At 38.7% G+C, this 20,254-nt stretch overlaps 1 protein-coding gene across 1 annotated transcript in view; it reads left to right on the top strand.

Annotated features, from left to right (window-relative positions):
* The window catches only part of PSME3IP1 (proteasome activator subunit 3 interacting protein 1), a 39,088-nt gene that overhangs the window by 4,171 nt on the left and 14,663 nt on the right, over positions 1 to 20,254 (top strand). Inside the window, exons 2-6 of the mRNA XM_070289279.1 lie at positions 6,469 to 6,606; positions 7,100 to 7,198; positions 7,603 to 7,724; positions 12,397 to 12,527; positions 20,103 to 20,167. Of these exons, the coding sequence (XP_070145380.1) occupies positions 6,480 to 6,606; positions 7,100 to 7,198; positions 7,603 to 7,724; positions 12,397 to 12,527; positions 20,103 to 20,167 (544 nt within the window). The 5' untranslated portion in view covers positions 6,469 to 6,479. The remainder of the gene's footprint in view (positions 1 to 6,468; positions 6,607 to 7,099; positions 7,199 to 7,602; positions 7,725 to 12,396; positions 12,528 to 20,102; positions 20,168 to 20,254) is intronic.

Genomic DNA, 20,254 nt, shown 5'->3' with positions numbered 1-20,254 from the left:
GTGGTGTTGGAGAAGACTCTTGCAAGTCCCTTGGACTGCAAGGAGATCCAACCAGTCAATCCTAAAGGAAATCAGTCCTGAATATTCATTGGAAGGACTGATGCTGAAGTTGAAACTCCAATAGTTTGGTGACCTGATGGGAAGAACTGACTCATTGGAAAAGACCCTGATGCTGGGAAAGATTGAGGGCAGGAGGAGAAGGGGACAAGAGGATGAAATGGTTGGATGGCATCACCTACACAATGAACATGAGTTTGAGTAAACTCCAGGAGTTGGTGATAGATGGGCAGGCCTGGCGTGCTGCAGTCCATGGGGTCGCAGAGAGTTGGACATGAATGAGCGACTGGACTGAAGTGAAAGCCAACCTAGATGGTAAAATAATGTGTAGCCAAAGCTATCCTGGGAAATCTATTAGGGAGGCACCATGTTGGGTATGGCACCCCACTCCAGTACTGTTGCCTGGAAAATTGCCTGGACGGGGGAGCCTGGTAGGCTGCAGTCCATGGGGTCACTGAGGGTCGGACACGACTGAGCAACTTCACTTTCACGCATTGGAGAAGGAAATGGCAACCCACTCCAGTGTTCTTGCCTGGAGAATCCCAGAGATGGGGAAGCCTGGTGGGCTGCCATCTATGGGGTCGCACAGAGTCGGACACGACTGAAGTGACTTAGCAGTAGCAGCATGTTGGGTATAGGTATACCAGTGTAGCAAAATTCCAACATGGCCATATTTTTCTCCAGCTTTGAAACAGATTCTATTTTTTCCCTTTGAGTTTTAGATAAAGTAGTTGGTTCGCATTTAAGAATCACTGTATGTAAAAAATATAGCTCATATTAGAATTACATATAGTGAGGGAAGTGCTTATACTCTTGAGAGGCACGGATGAGGGGAGTTGAGGATCAGCTAAGGGAACCAATATTATCTTTTTTTCTTCCAGTGTATCTATCAGTAGATAAATTCAAGGTATTTGTACATATGATGAAACTGTTCTTATGCTGTGGAAAAATACATGGCATGTGTTTTCTAGATGTCTTGCAAAAAGAGGTTACTTCAAGTTGCTGTTTATAGTAAACATTGTACATATGAATTGCATTTACTAATGCTGTGCCCTCATTTTTAGATTCTTTTAGTCCTCTTTGCTTGGAGAAGGCAATGGCACCCCACTCCAGTACTCTTGCTTGGAGGATCCCATGGACAGGGGAGCCTGGTGGGCTGCAGTCCATGGGGTCGCTGAGAGTTGGACACGACTCAGTGACTTCACTTTCCCTTTTCACTTTCATGCATTGGAGAAGGAAATGGCAACCCACTCCAGTGTTCTTGTCTGGAGAATCCCAGGGACGGGGGAGCCTGGTGGGCTGCCGTCTGTGGGGTTACACAGAGTCAGACATGACTAAAGCGACTTAGCAGCAGCAGTAGCAGCAGTCTTCTTTGCTAGTTGAGTAGTAGTTGTCATGCTCTGAAGTTTTATAGGGAAAGTTGGCTTGACTTAAGTTACTGTAGCTTGATAGAAGTGCCTTCTGGCCAGAAAGCAGTCTTTTCTAGAATGATTTTTAGTTTGCCAAATTCCTCTTAATTTCTGTCCTACATTTTAAAATCTCACGTGACTTGAACATCAGGATAATGTTGGAAGAGCAATACTTAAGTATATTTACTAACAGAAAAAACGTGGATTGGCCTATTGTTTTTGCTCCCTTTGGGGAAATGTTAGAACATTGTGACACAGAGATCTGATCTGCCCTGGTGTATTTTTACAAGTACAGTGTATCTAATGTTAGAAGTTAGGAGGGTATGGTGGCCAGTGATGTAAACACTTAAGTAGTCTGCCATCACAAAATTCAATTCCAGAGGAAACCAGATCTCATTTACTTGCATCATGGCATGAGCTAAATGGAATAATTTTCATGTCAGCAATGGCAGTTATCTTGGGAGCAGTTTTGTTTCTTGAAATTTATATAGCATGCTGTGCATAAACCCATTTTGTCTCACCAAACTGGAAATTAAATACTACAATCTCCAGTACAAACACAGTAGTGCAGTGTTTAACATTTATTTCACCTTGAAATATAAGAACATTGTTTGGCTGTCACTCGAATTTGAATATTTGCATCAGTTTGAAACTTTTAAGTTAGGACAAAGTGATTTTGGTATGGTTTTGGATTTCCATGAATTCTCTATTTGAAGAACTTATATAATCCTTTTAAAAATACTGTAATGTTTAATTTGATAATTGAACTTGAATCACTATAAAAAATGCTATGAGAGTAAAGAAAAGTTGGCACAGTTATTCTTTCTAAAATTAAATACAATAAGGACAAAATAAGCATTCTCAACGTAAATCTTCTTCATCCCTAAATGAATTTTTATTATTAAATCCCCAGACCCCTGGGCTTTTGTTTATTTGTGTTTTGTTTTTAATTATTCTAACAAAGGAGGAAAATAAGAGACTTGTGAAAATTTAGGTAAGCTGTAGGAATTAGAAATACTTTAGTTTCTGATTTCTCTACGTCTGGAAGAAGGTAAATAAGTTGAAGTTAGAAATCACCTTTTGCAAAATAAACAGCTAATGAATGTTGGACTCTTCAGAGAAAAATGCTTTGTCTAAGAAATTTTTAGTATGAGAGCATTTTTTTTTTTTTTAGTTAGCTGAAATTAAAAGGAAAGTAGCAAGAGTTATTCTTGAAGATGTCAGTTATCTAATATAGTAAGGTGATGAAATCTTTAGTCCTGTGTTTCCTATTGCACAAGTTGTATGATGTTTGAATAGAATTCCCTGTGGGACAAAGACACGTTAGTGAATGCTTATTTGATGACTGTTATTTTCTATAATTTACATTGGACAGTATCTAAGAATATGTATGTGAGAACATTCCTCTCTGCTTAAATTCTTCAAATTCTCTTCCTGGTTGGTTTATCCAGTAAGTGTTTCTTATATACTTAATATATGCCAGACACTGTGCTAATAAACACTGTGGATACAAAGAGCTGTTGGAATAGTCCTAAGTGATAAAACACAATGAATAAATGCTATAGTGGAATTAGAAATAGCTGGAATGGGGGCCAGAGGAGAAACAGAAAGTCTTAATAGAATGCTCTTAGAGTAGTTTGTGCAAGATGAGGCCCTGAAAAGAAGAGATTAGAAAGGAAAGGATAAATTAAAGAGAGATCATTGTGAAGTAGAAACAACAGAACTTGGTGACTAGTGGAATATAAGGGAATAAGGAAAAAGGAGTCTTAAGTATATGTCCAGGTTTTCAGTTTGGGAAACTGGGTGGATCCCTATTTGTGCCCTTCATTACTGCCGCTTAGCTGTACCGTTTACTTTGGTAGTTCATTACATACACTGTTTACCTGTTAGGAACTAGTACTAGCTTTTTAAAGTTTATTTTCTTTATGCACCCCCATATAATTTGCACAATGCTGGACACAGAGTTCAGCATTCAGCCTGATGTTGAGTTTATTTAATTTGAATTAATAATAAAACAATAAAATAACTATGGTAAAGGGGAATTATAGAATTACCAAATATGTATACATGGAAGCTTTTCCTGATTTCCCTCAGTTTCATCTGGTCTCTTTCCCACTTCACTTGTCGTGGTTGTTTATGTCACTGATTTATTTCTCCTACACTCCTTGAGCATAGGGTAGTATATTTCTCTCACTCCCATAACCAGAGCTCAGCATAGCTCTTTGCAATAGTGACAGACTTTTTAAAGCATTTTTAAGCAGGTCCCAAACACTATGCTAAGTACTTTCTATGAATTATCTAGTTTATCTCACAAAAGCTTTATGTTGTGCAATACTCTCTTAATCTCCATTGATGAGTGCAATCTATGGATTAGGAAACTAAGCCTTAGATGAGTTAAATGACTTGCCCAAAATCATACAACTTACAAGTGGCAGAACCAAGGTCTCTTGATCTCAGAATCTATACTCATCATTACCTGTTTTCCCTCCTATAAGGAGACTGCAACAAAAGGTATATGTTATATGTTGGTTGAATTAGATTAGGTTGTCATGAAAAGTGTCTGAAGTTAAGCTGGCTTCTTGGCAGTATTTATTAATAGGGAAGTTTTGAATATTTCTGGAGAAGAAATATTCTGAGTATTATCTAGCATACTGAGGAGTATGACCACTTGTTCATAAACATTTTCTGTCCTTTGACCTCTCCTAATACAGAAAATTCATTAACCAGAGGGCCACTGGTGGCATTGCAGGCAAGAGGGGAATAGTAGTTGAAGTGCCAGGGAATGAGGACCTATAGGAGATGTGCAAATTGAAAAAAGAGATGGATGAAGCAGTCTGTGTTTAGTGTTGGTCCTTTTAAATTCACAGGAATGTTTTATAATTAGGCATGGCCATCTAGCTTTATTTTGGGAATGAGGGAATGTCGGGTTAGGTTTAAAGAACAGATTTTTACAAGTGGTTTTAGTTTTGACAGTGTGACTTTTCTCAGGAAACCAACCCATTGAAAGAATTAGAATTTTTTTCTGTCAAATTATGAACCTATTGTCTTTAAATTTCCTTTTTAAACGTGCTTCTGCCTGATTTTCTTTTCCATTGACCGTCCATGTTTCTTGATTCAGTGCTACATGGGAAAGATGGGGAAATAGCACAGGCCAAACTCTTTGGGTGAAAGTTCAGTTCTAACACTTGAGAAAAAGATGAAAAGGAGAGTAAGAATGTCTTGGAATCCCATAAATTCATCTTCTTCCAAAAGTAATTGATAAATGTTGGGAAAATTCTTATTCTCTAAGAGTTTCTATTTCAAATTCAAACCTTTGTTTACATGTGTCTTAAAGGCTCTGACCCTTGAGTTTCAGGGATTTTTTTTTAAAGTCAAATGAATTATTTTTTAAAGTCAGATTCTTTTTTTTTTTTAAAGTCAAATGAATTCTTCTTTATCCAAAAACTCAACAGGCTATGAAAATTAAATAAATGGCTTTACTTCCTTAGTTTTGCATTATAAGAATAAATCTTGAGTCTGAATTCTTACTTAGATGGAAGCATGTAAGATTCAAGATTTTTATTTTGAACTGTAAGAAGAGTTCTTTCAGTACTTATATATTTTTTATTTTTTCAAGTGTAACAAGAGTAAAGAGATGGATTCAATGGCATGCCAGTTGTATTACCATATCCTAATATTGCTTTCCCAGGTTTAAATCATAACAGTTTAAGTTCACTGTTTTGAGACAGTTTTTTCATGTTTTTATAAGATTAAAGGAACTAGGAATGCTTGACCTAGAAAAATGACAAATTAGGAGGAAAATGGGAGTTGTTTTCAAACAGCTGAAGCATTGTTGTGTTGAAAAAGGGATTTGGCTTCTTTTGTGTAGTCCCAGTGTATTTAACCTATCTGTGGAATTTATAGGAAGAGAGATTTCAGTTCAGTTTAAGGAATAGCTATCATGCTGGTCAGATCTGCCTAGAGAGAGAGTCAGCTGCCTGAAGGGAGCGCAGTTTTAAAGTATGGGTTGGATGAAAATCTCCTGGGTATGAATGGTGGGTTCTGTTGCCAGATGGAGAATTGTTTGAGGTGGGCTGTGAGGACCCATCACATTCAGAATTATTTCCCAGTAAATAAGGGTAAGAGGAGGAAACCAGACAGCCAGTATAGGATGAGAAAGGAGAGCTACAGCCGAGAAAGAGGACAATGAGGGTCTAAATTGTCTCTCCCATCCTTTAAAGTTCTACATCTTTGATGTTTTCTCTGCCAAAAACATTTAAGAAAATGTTGGCCCTTGTTCATAAGAGGTCGTTCTGCAAAACTTGAGGAATTTTTGTCATGGTCACAGAGACAGAACAATTCTCTCTGTGATAGGCTGGAGACATTGAGTAATGCTAAGTCAGAAATGTCCAGGGTTGTGGGCTTTAGGTAGGAGCAACAACAACTTGTGTCCATTGATTTGGTTTTCTTTCTAATAAATTTAAAAATTTTCTGTGTTGTTACGATGTGCTAAACTTCAACAGTAGGTTTTAGGCAAAGACTGTTCTTTTGTTCTGCATGTTTGGATTTATTTCCTCCATTTCCATTTTCGTCTTCACTAGAGGAAGATGTTCCATGAACATTCTCAGCACTGGAATTTGATATAAGAAGAAAGCTGAAATTGACATGTCCTTCTTCTTAAGGAAGATCCCTGGTTTCTGGGGAGGGGTATGATTAAGTGGGTAAGAGTATGAATTTTTGCCCTCAGCTGATTCTCAGCTCCACCATTCACCACCTTCCAGGCCCTCTTGCTGACTTTGTAGATAAACATAGATGTTGATAAAACTACATAATACATTAAGAAAATGTAATCCTGTGCTTTTGTCAGTGACTTATGAGTTAAACTACTTGAGGATTTCTTAGTTCAAGGCTGAAGGAAGTTTTGAGGTAGTCCGTTGCTTGGGGGAAACAGAGGTCAATCTCCTTGTTTCTCTTCAGAATTTTAATTACAGCTCTCACTTGAAATATTTTGTTTGTTTTTTAGACTGTTCCATTATGGATGGAGGGGATGACGGTAACCTTGTTATCAAAAAGAGGTTTGTATCTGAGGCAGAGCTAGATGAACGGCGCAAAAGGAGACAAGAAGAATGGGAAAAAGTTCGAAAACCTGAAGATCCTGAAGGTATAGAGGCTCACAGACCTTTAATCCTCACAACCCTGCAGGCTGTTAACATCACTTTAGAGTAGAAGAATTGAGGCTGAGGGGGTGAAGGGACCTATGTAAGGTCTCCATACCTGAGAGCAGACCAGGATCTGCGCCTCCATGCCCTTTCCACTCTACCACACTCTATTCCAGAAGATTCCACTGGTCTTCTAGCTATTCAGCTCCAGAATCTGAATAGCTGAGAGTGCTGCTACCATGCAGGGTTTGTTTTGGGTGGATCCCTCATCCAGTTAGCTGTCTCAGTCCATGGGCCCTGTTCACACTCATTGGCTTTGAGAACTGCTGGCTCCTGTCTGAGGTCTAGAGGGAAGCTGTGAACTTTGTACTATTTTTGTGTTCTTTGCCCTCAGATCATGCAGAGACTTGACTTTATCTTTAAATCCTTTGTGATTCCAAAATAATATGAACGGATTGTAAAGTATGTATTTTTTCCCCCTCCCTTTTCTTTCAGAATGCCCAGAGGAGGTTTATGACCCTCGGTCTCTGTATGAAAGGCTACAAGAACAGAAAGACAGGAAGCAGCAGGAGTATGAAGAACAGTTCAAATTCAGTAAGCTTCGGAAAAAACAGCATCTGAGGGACTCTGCGGGGCCTTTTTGGTGCACTTTTACCTTGTGCAACACTTTTTCTAACCAGCCATGAAATTGTCTTGATTATCTAGTCTCTAGGTGCTCATTTGGTGGAAAAGAGATAGCTTTCTACCATCTAGACCACATTGAAAATTTTTGCTTAGAACTCAGTATACCCGTTTTAATTTTATGCTAACATTTAGTAATGGGAGAGATGCTTTGATTTTATGCCATGTTATCTATCCAAAAGCTTTGGTGTTTACAAATTCTTTCTTCTAATCCCCTGAACAATCTGCTGTTTATTAAAAAATAGGACAAGGAAAAATCTTGACTATATTTTCCCTTTAGCCTGCTTTAAGTGTTCCTTGTTTAATTATTTCCTCAGAAAACATGGTAAGAGGCTTAGACGAAGATGAGACCAACTTCCTTGATGAGGTTTCTCGGCAGCAAGAACTAATAGAAAAACAGCGAAGAGAAGAAGAACTGAAAGAACTGAAGGAATACAGAATATCCTTTGCACTTTGCTAGGAATCTGTAAGGTGTCAGTTTCTCATCAGCATCTATGCATTTCAGTTTTTTCATTATAGAATGAGGGTCTTCTGCCTGGTCATCTTTAGTTCCCTTTCAACTGTGATGTTCCTGTGATGCTGAATAACTGGCAGCGATACGTAGAGTTATGTTGCGTGCAAGAGTCTGTTGGCAATCAAAAGTCCAGATCCTTCAGGATTAACTAAAGGCCTAAATCCTAATGGTCAGTACCACAGTATTCTTGCCTTGTGAGATTAGACTCTGAAACAGATGGGCGATGCAATAAACCTCATCCAGGGGAGAAACTGGCTTCTCGGTTTTTTAAAGGAAATTTTTAGCAACCCTCCTGTGTCCTCAGACCTTCCCTACAGATACAGCCTGGTCTGTCTCCACAGAGAGGTAGGGAAAGCAGCCAAGAGGACTTTGCTTTGGCTCACTGTTATCTTTCTGGCATCCACGTGCATGTCTTACTAGGCATCCCAAATGTAACTTGGCTCAATCAAAATTCTCAGTTCCACGCCTCACTACTCCTTCCTTCACTACATTACCTCCCTCCAAATCTCTTCTTTTTCTGGTATCTGCCAAACTACCTCCAAAATGTACTCCAAATCTTCCAGCTCTTGCTGTCTCTGTTGCCACTGCAGTCGTCCTAGACCTTCTCTGGACTACGTGACCATCTAATTGTCTCTGCTTCTGTTCTCCCTCCCAGTCCATTCTCTAGACGATAGTCTGGGGAACTTTTGAAAACATGTGGGATCATATAACTTTCCTGTTTCAAACACTAGTGGCTTCCTATTGCATTTAGACTTAAAATCTGCATTCTTAATCAGGCCCTACAAGGGTCTGCATGATTTAGGCCAACTCACCTCCCTGTTGTATCTTGAACTACTCTTGTTCTTGTTACCACACTCCAGCTTGCTGCCCGTCTTTATGTTCTTCTCATACTGAGCTCTGTGATTCCATTTCAAGGCATTTGTATTTGCTATTTCCTCAGCCTGGAATGCTCTGCCCTCAGATTTTACAGGGCTTGCATTTCATGACACTTGGGTCTCAGCTCCCTTCCTCAGAGATCTTCCCTAAGCACTCCATCTAAAGTTGCAGCCACCCCCATCACTATCATCTCATTTTAAAAAATAGTATGTCACTACCTGAAAATCTTAATTTATATACTTACAGGTTTGTTTGCCTCTTTAGTGCTGGAATATAAAGTAAGCACCATAAGAACAAAGACTTGATCACCACTGATTTCTGCAGTGCTTGGTATATAGTAGGTTCTTAGTATATGTGTGAAGAAATTAATGAATGACTCATAGAAGAGGTTAAAAAGGCCACCTTAGCGACTTCCTCCTGTGAGAAAGCTTATTTGAGTATTTCAAGCTTATATGTTGAATAACCTCACTAGTGTGGTAACAGCCTTTTTTACCTCTAAAATTGTTGCTCTAAAATTGTTGCTATGACTGTGTATGCACTGCTGCTGCTAAGTCGCTTCAGTCGTGTCCGACTCTATGCGACGCCGTAGATGGCAGCCCACCAGGCTCCCCCATCCCTAGGCAAGAACACCGGAGTGGATTGCCATTTCCTTCTCCAATGCATGAAAGTGAAAAGTGAAAGTGAAGTTGCTCAGTCGTATCTGACTCTTAGCGACCCCATGGACTGCAGCCTACCAGGCAAGAGTACTGGAGTGGGGTGCCATTGCCTTCTCCAGTGTGTATGCACTAGTTGGTATTTTTTTTTGCAGTGTGTGTGCAGTGGGTCCCATTAAAGAGTTATGTAGGAGAAAATGTGAACAGATTGCCAGGAATTTGGTTAAAGACAAGGTGACTGACGGTGGTTGAGACAAGGTAGCAACATGCTGCCACGAAACGTGCTCTGAACAGGTAGTGAAAGACATGGCTTCCAGTCTCTGTTTTCCAAGTGGAATTCTGGTATAACACTAAGATAGAACTTGATAGAAAAATGTTGTGATAGAAAAATCACACCTCCATCCCAACTGTAGAATTGAGGTTGATTCTTCTGAAGCTTCCCTCCCCAACTCTATTGTGTCATGACCCCAGGATGGTATTATGCATTGATGTTTGCAGAGATGGGCAGGCATATATACTGCATTGTTTCAGGCATCCAGCTTTTACCTCTAAGGAAAAAATATATTTTCACTTGAATTACATCTTGTTTTTGCTTAATTTGGCAGGCAAGCAAATAAGACAGTGTCTCCCAAGGCCACATTCTGGAGAGTATTGTTGGTGTGGTATGAGTATGAGAGGCCCTTGGGTTTTCAGTTCAAAGGGAAGGAGGAACAGGGCAGCCGTGAGGCAAAAGAAACTTTTCTGTCCTGATAACATTGCAGTACAACACTGAGGAGGCTCCAGGGTAATTAGTGGCTTTTATTGGAGACTTGGAAAGTTCTGTCTAGAAAAACTGAAACAAAGCCTTCCAACCCACTGATGTACAATGTGCTAATCCCAAGCATGCATGTAGCCAGAGACATGTTGAGGTAGGAATTGAGGTTTAGACATCTGTTTATTAAAGCTCTAAATCAGGAGATGGCTCTTGGTTTTGCTTGGTTGGTATAAGATATATTTCATAATGTGATACTTGTGAATACAAGTAAGCTGCAGTTTGTGCCAGTATAAACAGAACTTTTGTTTTCTTTAGGTTAGAACAGTATTTATTAATATGTGTGTTCAAATACGATGTGACCTTTTAAAAACTGCTTCGTGTAGTCTATTCCTTGAGACTTTGAAATGTATTTGTATATTTAAAACATTTTAGGGGGAGAGGGTCTTAAGGGGGAAAAAGGACTTGGGCCTTGGATGTGGATCAAAAATATTAACACCTCCCTACCTGCCCACCAAAAAAGAGGTTGAGAGCTTTTCTTCACTTAAGAAGAATAAAAAGTTAAATGTTGGTTTTTGTCTTTGTCTTGGTATTATAAATGTGTGATTTTGTTAAATTTTTTCTGTTGTACTTGAAAGTTTCTATCCTTTATGGTGGAGTTGTAGGTAAAAATCACAGCATGCGCATGGATTTTGATATTCTGTACTAAAAAGATGAAATTTCTATTTCATTTTTATTCTTAAAAAAAATGAACATTTAGTATTAACATATCAGTTTCCATGATTACCTTAAAAACATCAAATATAAATGAAACTCAGAATAATGCTGAGTATAAAGTATAATCCCTATTGAATATTACAAATGTTTAAGATAACTGGTTCCCACAAGAATTGAGCCCCTGAAAATTAGACACTAGAATTAGAAATTAAAATTTCCTAATTTCTGGTACCCAGTTTTTCCATTGTTCAAACATACAGGAATAGCTTAGACCGTGTAGTCCCACCTCCACTCCTCTGGGCTGATAATACATACGTCTTGGATATCTTGAGCACTAGATGTCGCTGTTGTTCCAGCAAGGCACCACCTCATCTCAAGTAAGGAATTGCACCATGTTCCAGTACTTATTTATTGACTAATACGTTGTGAGAGAGCATGAAAGGGAAGGAGAGGAGGCAGTTGGTGAAGAGAACAAAAGAAATCGACAAACCTTGGGAGCCATAGATTGACATCAAACTTGAAAACAGTATGTAACAAATGAACTGGTGGTTTTATGCTTTTAAACAGCTTTTCAGTCCTTGTGTTGTATTGTCTATGCACAGGGGTTTCTCATTAAAATCACCCTCAGAGTGTTTAATACAGGTTCCTGGGCCTTTGGAAGTCCTCATTCAGTAAGTAGGTTTGGGACAGGGGAGGAACCCTGTTTTTTAAATGAGCCTTAAGATGATTCTGATGTCTTACATCCACAGAATAGGAGTTAGTCTTCATAATATCTAAAGCTGAATGCTACTGATAGTCATAGGACACTCTGCAAAATTTTATTTTATCCTTAGAGGGAAATCAAATAATTTTTCTGCATTCAGGGGAGCTACACTTTTTTCTGTTGGATTCTTCAGGATCTTCGTTTTCCCCAACAAGTATGATATTGGCCATGTTTTTGGTAATAGCACGTGTTCTGGTCATCCTCAGGATTTTCTTTGGGAATCAAAGGGAGAAACATTGCTTCTCTGTATTATTTTGGGCTTGCTTTGCCATCTTCCTCCTCAGTTCAGTTCAGTCGCTCAGTCGTGTCCGACTCTTTGCGACCCCATGAATCGCAGCACACCAGGCCTCCCTGTCCATTACCATCTCCTGGAGTTCACTCAGACTCACGTCCATCGAGTCCGTGATGCCATCCAGCCATCTCATCCTCTGTCGTCCCCTTCTCCTCCTGCCCCCAATCTCTCCCAGCATCAGAGTCTTTTCCAGTGAGTCAACTCTTCGCATGAGGTGTCCAAAGATCTTCCTCCTAGTCATCTTCATTTCTCTTTAAATCAGCTGGATTTGACTGGCAGAATAAAGGTGGGGGGCTTTTTTTTTTTCCTTTGGCAGTGCTTCTTGGCATGTGGAATCTTAGTTCCCCAACCAGGGATTGAATCTATCCCCCTGCAGTGGAAACATGGAGTCCTAAACACTGGACTGAAAGAAAAGTCTGGGGAGGGCATTTTTTAAATAAGTAGGCCAAACATTCCATGGCAGAGCTGAAGTGCTCGTCTTGATTTATCACTGTCTTGCTATAGCTCTTCTTTTTACTTAGTTTGATCCTTAACCTGTAACTCACAGTAATCTCAACAAGGTTGGAATTTCTTCAGAAAACAAGAAGGAAGTGGAGAAGAAAGCTGTGAAACCCATAGAAACCAAGAACAAGTTCTCCCAGGCAAAGCTGTTGGCAGGAGCTGTGAAGCATAAGAGGTCAGCCTGCATTCACACGACTTTAATCTCCCTCTGACTGTGTGCCCCAAGATGCCAGAGTAATGGTAGTCAGAACAGAGTTACCTAAGCACAGGGCTTGGTGAAGTTCCTTGTGGCCCTCCCTTGCTCCCCTGTCAGATTTGGTGTTTTCTGACACCTTTGACCTTGGTGTCTCTGTTCATTCAACATAATAACCACTCTTCATTAGACACTTAAGTACTTTCGGTGCTGGTGATATTTTATTCCTCTATGAAGTACAGAGACTGAGAATCTCAGAGGTTGAGAACCTTTGTCCAAAGTCAAAAAGTAACAGGAGAGGTGGAATTCAACATTTGAGCATCTGTGTTTCTAGGCAAACAAGGTAGCAAGTTCTGTGGAAGGATTTATGTAGGGTGTAATGAGAGCAGGGAGGATAGCATATTAAAAAGCAGAGACATTACTTTGCCAACAAAGGTCCATCTAGTCAAGACTGGTTTTTCCAGTGGTCATGTATGGATGTGAGAGTTGGACTGTGAAGAAAACTGAGCACCAAAGAATTGATGCTTTTGAATTTGGTGTTGGAGAAGACTCTTGAGAGTCCCTTGGACTGCAAGGAGGTCCAACCAGTCCATCCTAAAGGAGATCAGTCCTGGGTGTTCATTGGAAGGACTGATGCTAAAGCTGAAACTCCAATACTTTGGCCACCTCATGCGAACACTTGACTCATTGGAAAAGACTCTGATGCTGGGAGGGATTGGGGGCAGAAAGAGAAGGGGACGACAGAGGATGGGATGGCTGGATGGCATCACCAACTCGATGGACCTGAATTTGAGTGAACTCTGGGAGTTGGTGATGGACAGGGAGGAGGCCTGGCGTGCTGCGATTCACGGGGTCGCAGAGTCGGACATGACTGAGCGACTGAAATGAACTGAATGAGAGCAGGGAGGAGAAATAACTGCCTGGAGTGGGTATATGTGACTTGTGTTGGGGAAGTTAAGGAAGGCATTAGAAAGGCAACTGATTATAGGACTGTGAGGGCTTTAATAGGCAGACAAGGAGAGCGGAACATCCCAGGCTGGGAGAAGAGCTGGGTCAAAGGCCCTGAGGTCCGTAAGAAGGTGGCAGCTGGGACAGGGTTACACACCTGGCTGGAACTCTGCTTGTTTGATGTGGGGTGGCAGCACTTCCTAGAGGTTTTGGTAAGTTCTCTGTTGTTTGTTCCCTTTCAAACCCTGAAATGACACCAAAGTGATTAAATTTGGTCATTTCAATTTGACCAACTCTACTAAAAGCAAAATGATACTAAGCTGAAGTGTAGTCTGTTAGGAAAATCAATATGGTATTTTGGCAGCCAGCCACATGTTTTGAAGAAAGTGCTTTGATGGAGTTTTGTGGTTTGTAAAACACTGAATGCTGGAACAATTTCCTGGAAATATTGCTCGCAACATTTTTTACATGTAAAAATGTCATCATGGCATAGCAGCAAAGGGGAGGCCTATCAGAGGCCTGAAAAGGGCCAGTTACCCAAGCCATGGATTTTTTCCTTTCAACTTTTCATATAAAGTTGCTTGCCGGGTCCAGTATCCTTGGGGATTCGGACTTGGGTGGGTTGTATTGGGCTGCACCAAGAGGGGGGTCTCTAGGTAGTCCATCAGTGTCTCTAGTGCCTTGCTTCTAGCAGAATGGGTGTTGTAAGTATCTCTCCTAGTCCTTGTGCTGTGCTGTGCTTATTCGCTCAGCTGTGTCGGGCTCTTTGCGACCCCATAGGCTGTACCTGCCAGACTCCTCTGTCCATGGGGATTTTCCAGGCAAGAATACTGACATGGGTTTCCATGCCTTCCTCCAGGGGATCTTCCCAACCCAGGATCAAACCCAGGTCTTTACTATCTGAGCCACCAGGGAAGCCCCTCCTAGTCCTTATATACCACCTTTTATTAGATATCCTTCATTGTTTTGTGCAGCAAGGTAGTAAATGATTCTCCTGGGGCAGGTGTTCCTAATCTACCCAGCTTTGGGTTTATTAGAGTCACCTGGGAGTTTGTTAATCCTGTGAATTGCCTCTTACTGATGCCGCTCAGTATGGAGTGAGGTCTGGGAGTCTAAGTTCGTGGATGACTCTAATGCTCAGTGAAAGTCTGATGCCTGATGTGTGTATGAAGAGAGAGAGAAGTCGCTCAGTCGTGTCTGACTCTTTGCGACCCCATGGACTGTAGCCTACCAGGCTCCTCCATGCATGTGATTGTCCAGGCAAGAGTACTGGAGTGGGTTGCCATTTCCTTCTCCAGAGGATCTTCCCGACCCAGGGATCAAACCCAGGTCTCCTGCATCGCAGGCAGACACTTTACCAACTGAACCACCAGGGAAGCAAGCATAGTAATAAAACAAGAGCCTGTGAACCCCTCACTCATCTTAAGACCTAGAGCATTAGTGATACCGAGTCTGCCTCTGTGCTCTTCCCCATTCTGTCTCCCTGCCTTGTCACCTCACACCACTTTCCTAAGTCTAGTTCAGCATTCTTTAGTCTTTCTTTACTTAGTAGGGTTCTTTTTTTGCTTCCTATATAGGTATCCATGAACCATGTAATAACTTGCTTATTTTTGAACTTTATTAAAAATATTTCATGGTCAGTGCACCATCTTCTGTGAATTTGGCTTTTCACTCAGACTGTTTCTGTGACTAAGACAGTTTTGTGTATGTGCAGCTGTAATTCATTCACTTTCACTGCTGTATAATAGTGCATTATTTGAGATATCAAACTTTGTTCATTTTCCTGTGACTGAATGTTTGAATTATGACACATGGTGCTGATGGACAAACTTTGTACATGTGTGCATGTTTCTCTAGAGTTATGTGTCCAGTATGATAGCCCCTGACTACCTGTGGCTGTGTAAAGTTAAATTAATTAAAATTAAATTTAAAATGCAGTCCCCTAGCCATAGTAGTCACATTTTAAGTATTAAATGACTCCATATGGCTTGTTGCTACCCTAGGGGATAGCACAGATACAGCAATAAAGTGATTTATAAAATAGTATCTCCTTATGGTCTTAATTTGCATTCCCCTGTTAACAAATGTAGTTGACATTTTATATGTTGGTTTGCCATTCATGTGTCCCATTGTCCTAAAAGATCTATTCATTTATATTGCCATTTTTTTTTTACTGTGTTATTTGTAATTTTCTTACTGATTCACACGATTTTTTTTTTTAACATTTTTTTCTACAGTTTAAGCTAACCTTTTTAATTTTAAAATGGTCAAATATATTTAATTTTAAGATGGTCAGTTTTAAAAAACTGGTATGTAATTGATGTATAGCAGTTTCAAATATGCAACATAATGATTTGATTTCATATATATATATATATAGTGAAATGATGGCCACGATAAGTCTAGTTGACATAGTTACACAACCATACATAGTTACACACTTTTCCCTTGTGATGAGAACTTCTAAGATCTACTCTTAGCAGCTTTCAAATATACAATAGTATATCATTAACTATATTCATTATAATGTACATTATATTCTCAGAACTTATCTTTTTGATAGAGGGTACATTCTTCTCAGGGATGTCGTGTCTATTTTTGGCCACTTCATTCTTCTATATAAATTTTATATGTAGTTCTTTAACAGTCCCTATTGGGATTTTTATTGGAATGGTATTAAATTGCTTGATAAATTTATGGAGAAATCAGATCTTTATGGTATTGAGCCTTTATTCATGGTTTATATCTACATTTGTTTGTTTCCTTTAGTTAAAGTCATTCAGTAAAGTCTTAAGAGTTGTTTTTTTCAAAGATGGTGTACATGTCTTTGATTAGATTTATTCCTAGGTATTTTATATTTTTTTGTTGCTGGTAAATAACAACGCATTTTAGTATATTTGTATCCAGCCACCCAACTTTTATTAACTTTACTGATAATTCTTATCAACTATAATAATTTATTGGTGGAGTCTCTGAAATTTCTATGTAGAAAGTCACTAAATGATGAGTTTTTTCCTTACACCTTTTAATTCCTTTTTCTTATTGAGCTGGTTGGGACCACCAGCAAAATACTAGAACAATTCCTGTGCACATCCTTGTTTTATTTCTAATTTTAAACTGAATGCTTATAACTTTTCACTGCTAAGGATGGTATTTATAGTTCTGTTCCTAGTTTAAGAGGGTTTTTTTTTTTAATGTAGCCATGAATTATTAAATCCTGTCAGTTTTTTCCTGCTTTTGAATTGATAAAATAAATATTTCTTTTTTACTGTTGCAGTGAAAAAATAGATTTTTCTGATGTTGCATTCCTGGTGATAAACCCAACTTGCAGTGATATATTTTCTTCTCTTTTTTTAAACTTTGCTGGATTTTGTTTGCTAATGTTTTGTATAGGTTGTTGCATTTTTGATCATGATTGAGACTGGCCTGTACTTTTTTCCCCCACTTTATCTTATTTTGATGTGAAAATTAAATCTAACTTCACAAAATGATTTAGGGAGTGTTCTTTCTTTTTCTGTTTTCTAGAGCAGTTTGTATAAGATAGTGTTCTTTTGTGAAGGTTTTGTAGAACTCGGTAAAATCACTTTGGGCCCTCTTTTTATTTTGTAACTATAGGACTATCTACCTTTCTCCAGATCTTGTTGAGTCAGTTTTTTTAGTTGTATTTTCTGGGAATTTGTTCATTTTGTCTTTTTTCAAATGCATTAGCTAAGTTGTCAGTATTCTTTTTTTTTCTAATTGCTCTTGTCCCTTTTTCACCCCAAATATTGATGAGTTGTACTTCTATTCTTATTTTGACTATTTTCTTGAGAAGGTAGTCTCTGTTTTATTAGGCTTTTCAAAGGCCTTTTGGATTTAGTTCTTATTATTTTGCTCTTTAATATCTTCTACATTCTTTCTTTGAAATATTCTTTACTTTCTCAAGCTTATACTTTTATTATTTCTGTTACAAACAACTGTCAGATACGAAACTTAATTAATTTTCAGCTCCTTTTCAGTTATAGGCATCTAAAGCTATAGTTTTTCCTCACCTTTCATTGTGTACAATTTTGTTTCCAAGTAAATATTTTTAAATATCCATTTTGATTTCTTTCTTGACTCATGACTTAAAGACATTTTAAAAAATTTCCAAACATGCTGAGGTAGTTCACTTCAGTTCAGGAAGTAGCTCAGTTGTGTCCGACTCTTTGCGACCCCATGAACCGCAGCACGCCAGGCTTCCCTGTCCATCACTACTGGGATACACTGAGATATACCAAGATACTGAGGTAACTTAACCGTATTTCATTGATTCTAAGATGAACCTTCTTCCCCCCACATTTTAATACCTTGTAATCAGTGATGGCCTGGAGTCTCTGAAATATAATCTTTCGTTATCAATTTCTGCCTTAATTGCATTGTGGTTTCACTTCAGTCACTCAGTTGTGTCTGACTCTTTACGACCCCATGAATCGCAGCACGCCAAGACTCCCTGTCTATCACCAACTCCCAGAATCCACCCAAACCCATGTCCATCAAGTCGATGATGCCATCCAACCATCTCATCCTCTGTTGTCCCCTTCTCCTCCTGCCCTCAATCTTCCCTGGCATCAGGGTCTTTTCCAATGAGTCTTTCAGTTCAGTTCAGTCACTCAGTCATGTCCGTTTGCGACTCCATGAATTGCAGCACACCAGGCCTCCCTGTCCACCACCAACTCCTGGAGTTTACCGAAACTCTTGTCCATCGAGTCGGTAATGGCATCCAGCCAATTTCTGCCTTAATTGCATTGTGGTTTATATGTACTAATTCTTTTGAAACTACTTAGATTTGCTTTGTGACCTTTTCCCGAGATTAATTTTTGTGTATGTTCCAAGTTAAGGAGAATTTGTGTTATGTGATTGTTCTGGGTCGTATGTAGGTACAACAAAACAAACTTGTGGATTGTATTGTCAAATCTTTTGTGTCTTTAGTATTTGTCTCCTTGTTTTATTAGTACTTGAGGGGAGTATTTTGAAATCTCCCATTATTGTAATGATTTGATTTTTCTTCAGATTCTATTGAATATATTTTTAAGCTCTTTAATTAGAAGCATAGATGTTTGGGATTGTTATTTCTTTGTAGTGATTTAAACTTTGTTTCATTATAAACTAACCTTCTTATCCCTTTTAATACTTTTGGTTTTAAAGTCTGTTTTCTTAATATAGGTGCTCCAGCCTTCTTTGGGTTAGTATTAGCTATGCTGACTCTTTTTCCATTCCTTTACTGTAAATCTTTCTAGGTCATAAGTTGTTTGTTTTGCTTCTGTTAAGTTTTTAGTTAATCATAAATAGCTGACTTGAAATCATCTGTTAAACTCTCTTTAAAGGTAGGCTTGGACTTACTAGGATTTTTTTGTATAGTTTCTGCTATCTTTTCTAAAATTAATTTTTTGGTCATCCCACGTGACTTGCAGGATCTCAGTTCCCAGACCAGGGATTAAATGTGGACCATGGCAGTGAAAGCCTGGAATCCTAGCCACTAGACCACCAAGGAACTCTGCAGTTTCTGCTATCTAATGTTATTTGTCTTTTTACTTGAAAACTCTTTTCCTTATATTCTTTTATTAAAATTTTTGATTATAATTGTAAAATTTTTAATTCTTTTTTTCTTTCTATTAGTTTGGATTTATGTATTCTGTTTCTGTTCTTTTGTGCCTTAAGTTGGCAATTTACCAGGAATACTTAGCAAAACCATAGAGTAAATAGCTGTCTTACTTGCCCACAGAAGTATCCATAGATCCTAGAACTTTTAGCCACAATAACCTCCTTGCTTCCTTACACGCTGTCCAGGACTTTAGTATGGTCATGTTTAATGCCACAAATTAGATGTTTTTTATATAGACATCTAAATATAAATGTTTATTTAGATTTGTATTGGCCAGTGTCTTTGTTCACCATCTCTTCCTTTTGGGATTAAGGCCTTCCTTCTAGGACCATTTTCTTCATCTTTGAATTGCATTCTTTTTTTTTTTTCTCACTGTCCAAAATTGTTTAATAGGTACAAATTTACAAACGTTACATATATTAGTAGTAATGGTGGACCTGGAGAACATTGTGCATTTTCTGAGCCGCATGGTGAGAGAAGTACATTCTTTAGATAATCTTTTAGTGAAGGTATTTTGGGTGACGTTCAGACTCTCTAGCATGTCACTAAAGATACTTCCTTTAGTCTTTAATAACTACATTTTTGTCATTTATAAACATGTCCAGATATTCTTGAAATCGATCTGTGGTTCTAACCAAGGTGAATGATGACAATAAAGAATCTGACTTTTAAGTGATACTTGAGGATGTAATACTTCACCCCTTGAATTGGTCAGAGGTTTAAATTCTTTATAACAATAATTTAATTGTTCTCTAAAGCAATTGTCCTTGAATTAAAAAATAAATTAAAAAAATATAATTGGAAAAAAATAATATAATTGGAAGGAGGTTAAGAAGCTGACATGAAGACTTTTCAGATCATCTCAGCTCCTTGAGGCTACCTAAAACCCATATAAAATGGTTTTTGGAGCTCCTGATTCCCAAAGCTTTGATCCCTAAGATTTGACCTAGCTCAAATCACGTATTTTGTTTGTTTGTTTGTTACAGTTCAGAGAGTGGAAACAGTGTGAAAAGACTGAAATCGGACCCTGACCCAGATGACAAGAATCAAGGTGGGTGGCAGCTTTCATATTCTTTACCCATCATACACACGAACCATGGTAAAAGGCTGGAATGCATTGTATCTGCGGAGGAACGCG

The sequence above is a fragment of the Ovis canadensis genome, chromosome 14, assembly GCF_042477335.2.
Source record: "Ovis canadensis isolate MfBH-ARS-UI-01 breed Bighorn chromosome 14, ARS-UI_OviCan_v2, whole genome shotgun sequence".
Classification (NCBI taxonomy): domain Eukaryota; kingdom Metazoa; phylum Chordata; class Mammalia; order Artiodactyla; family Bovidae; genus Ovis; species Ovis canadensis.
This window is presented reverse-complemented; position numbering and strand designations above follow the sequence as displayed.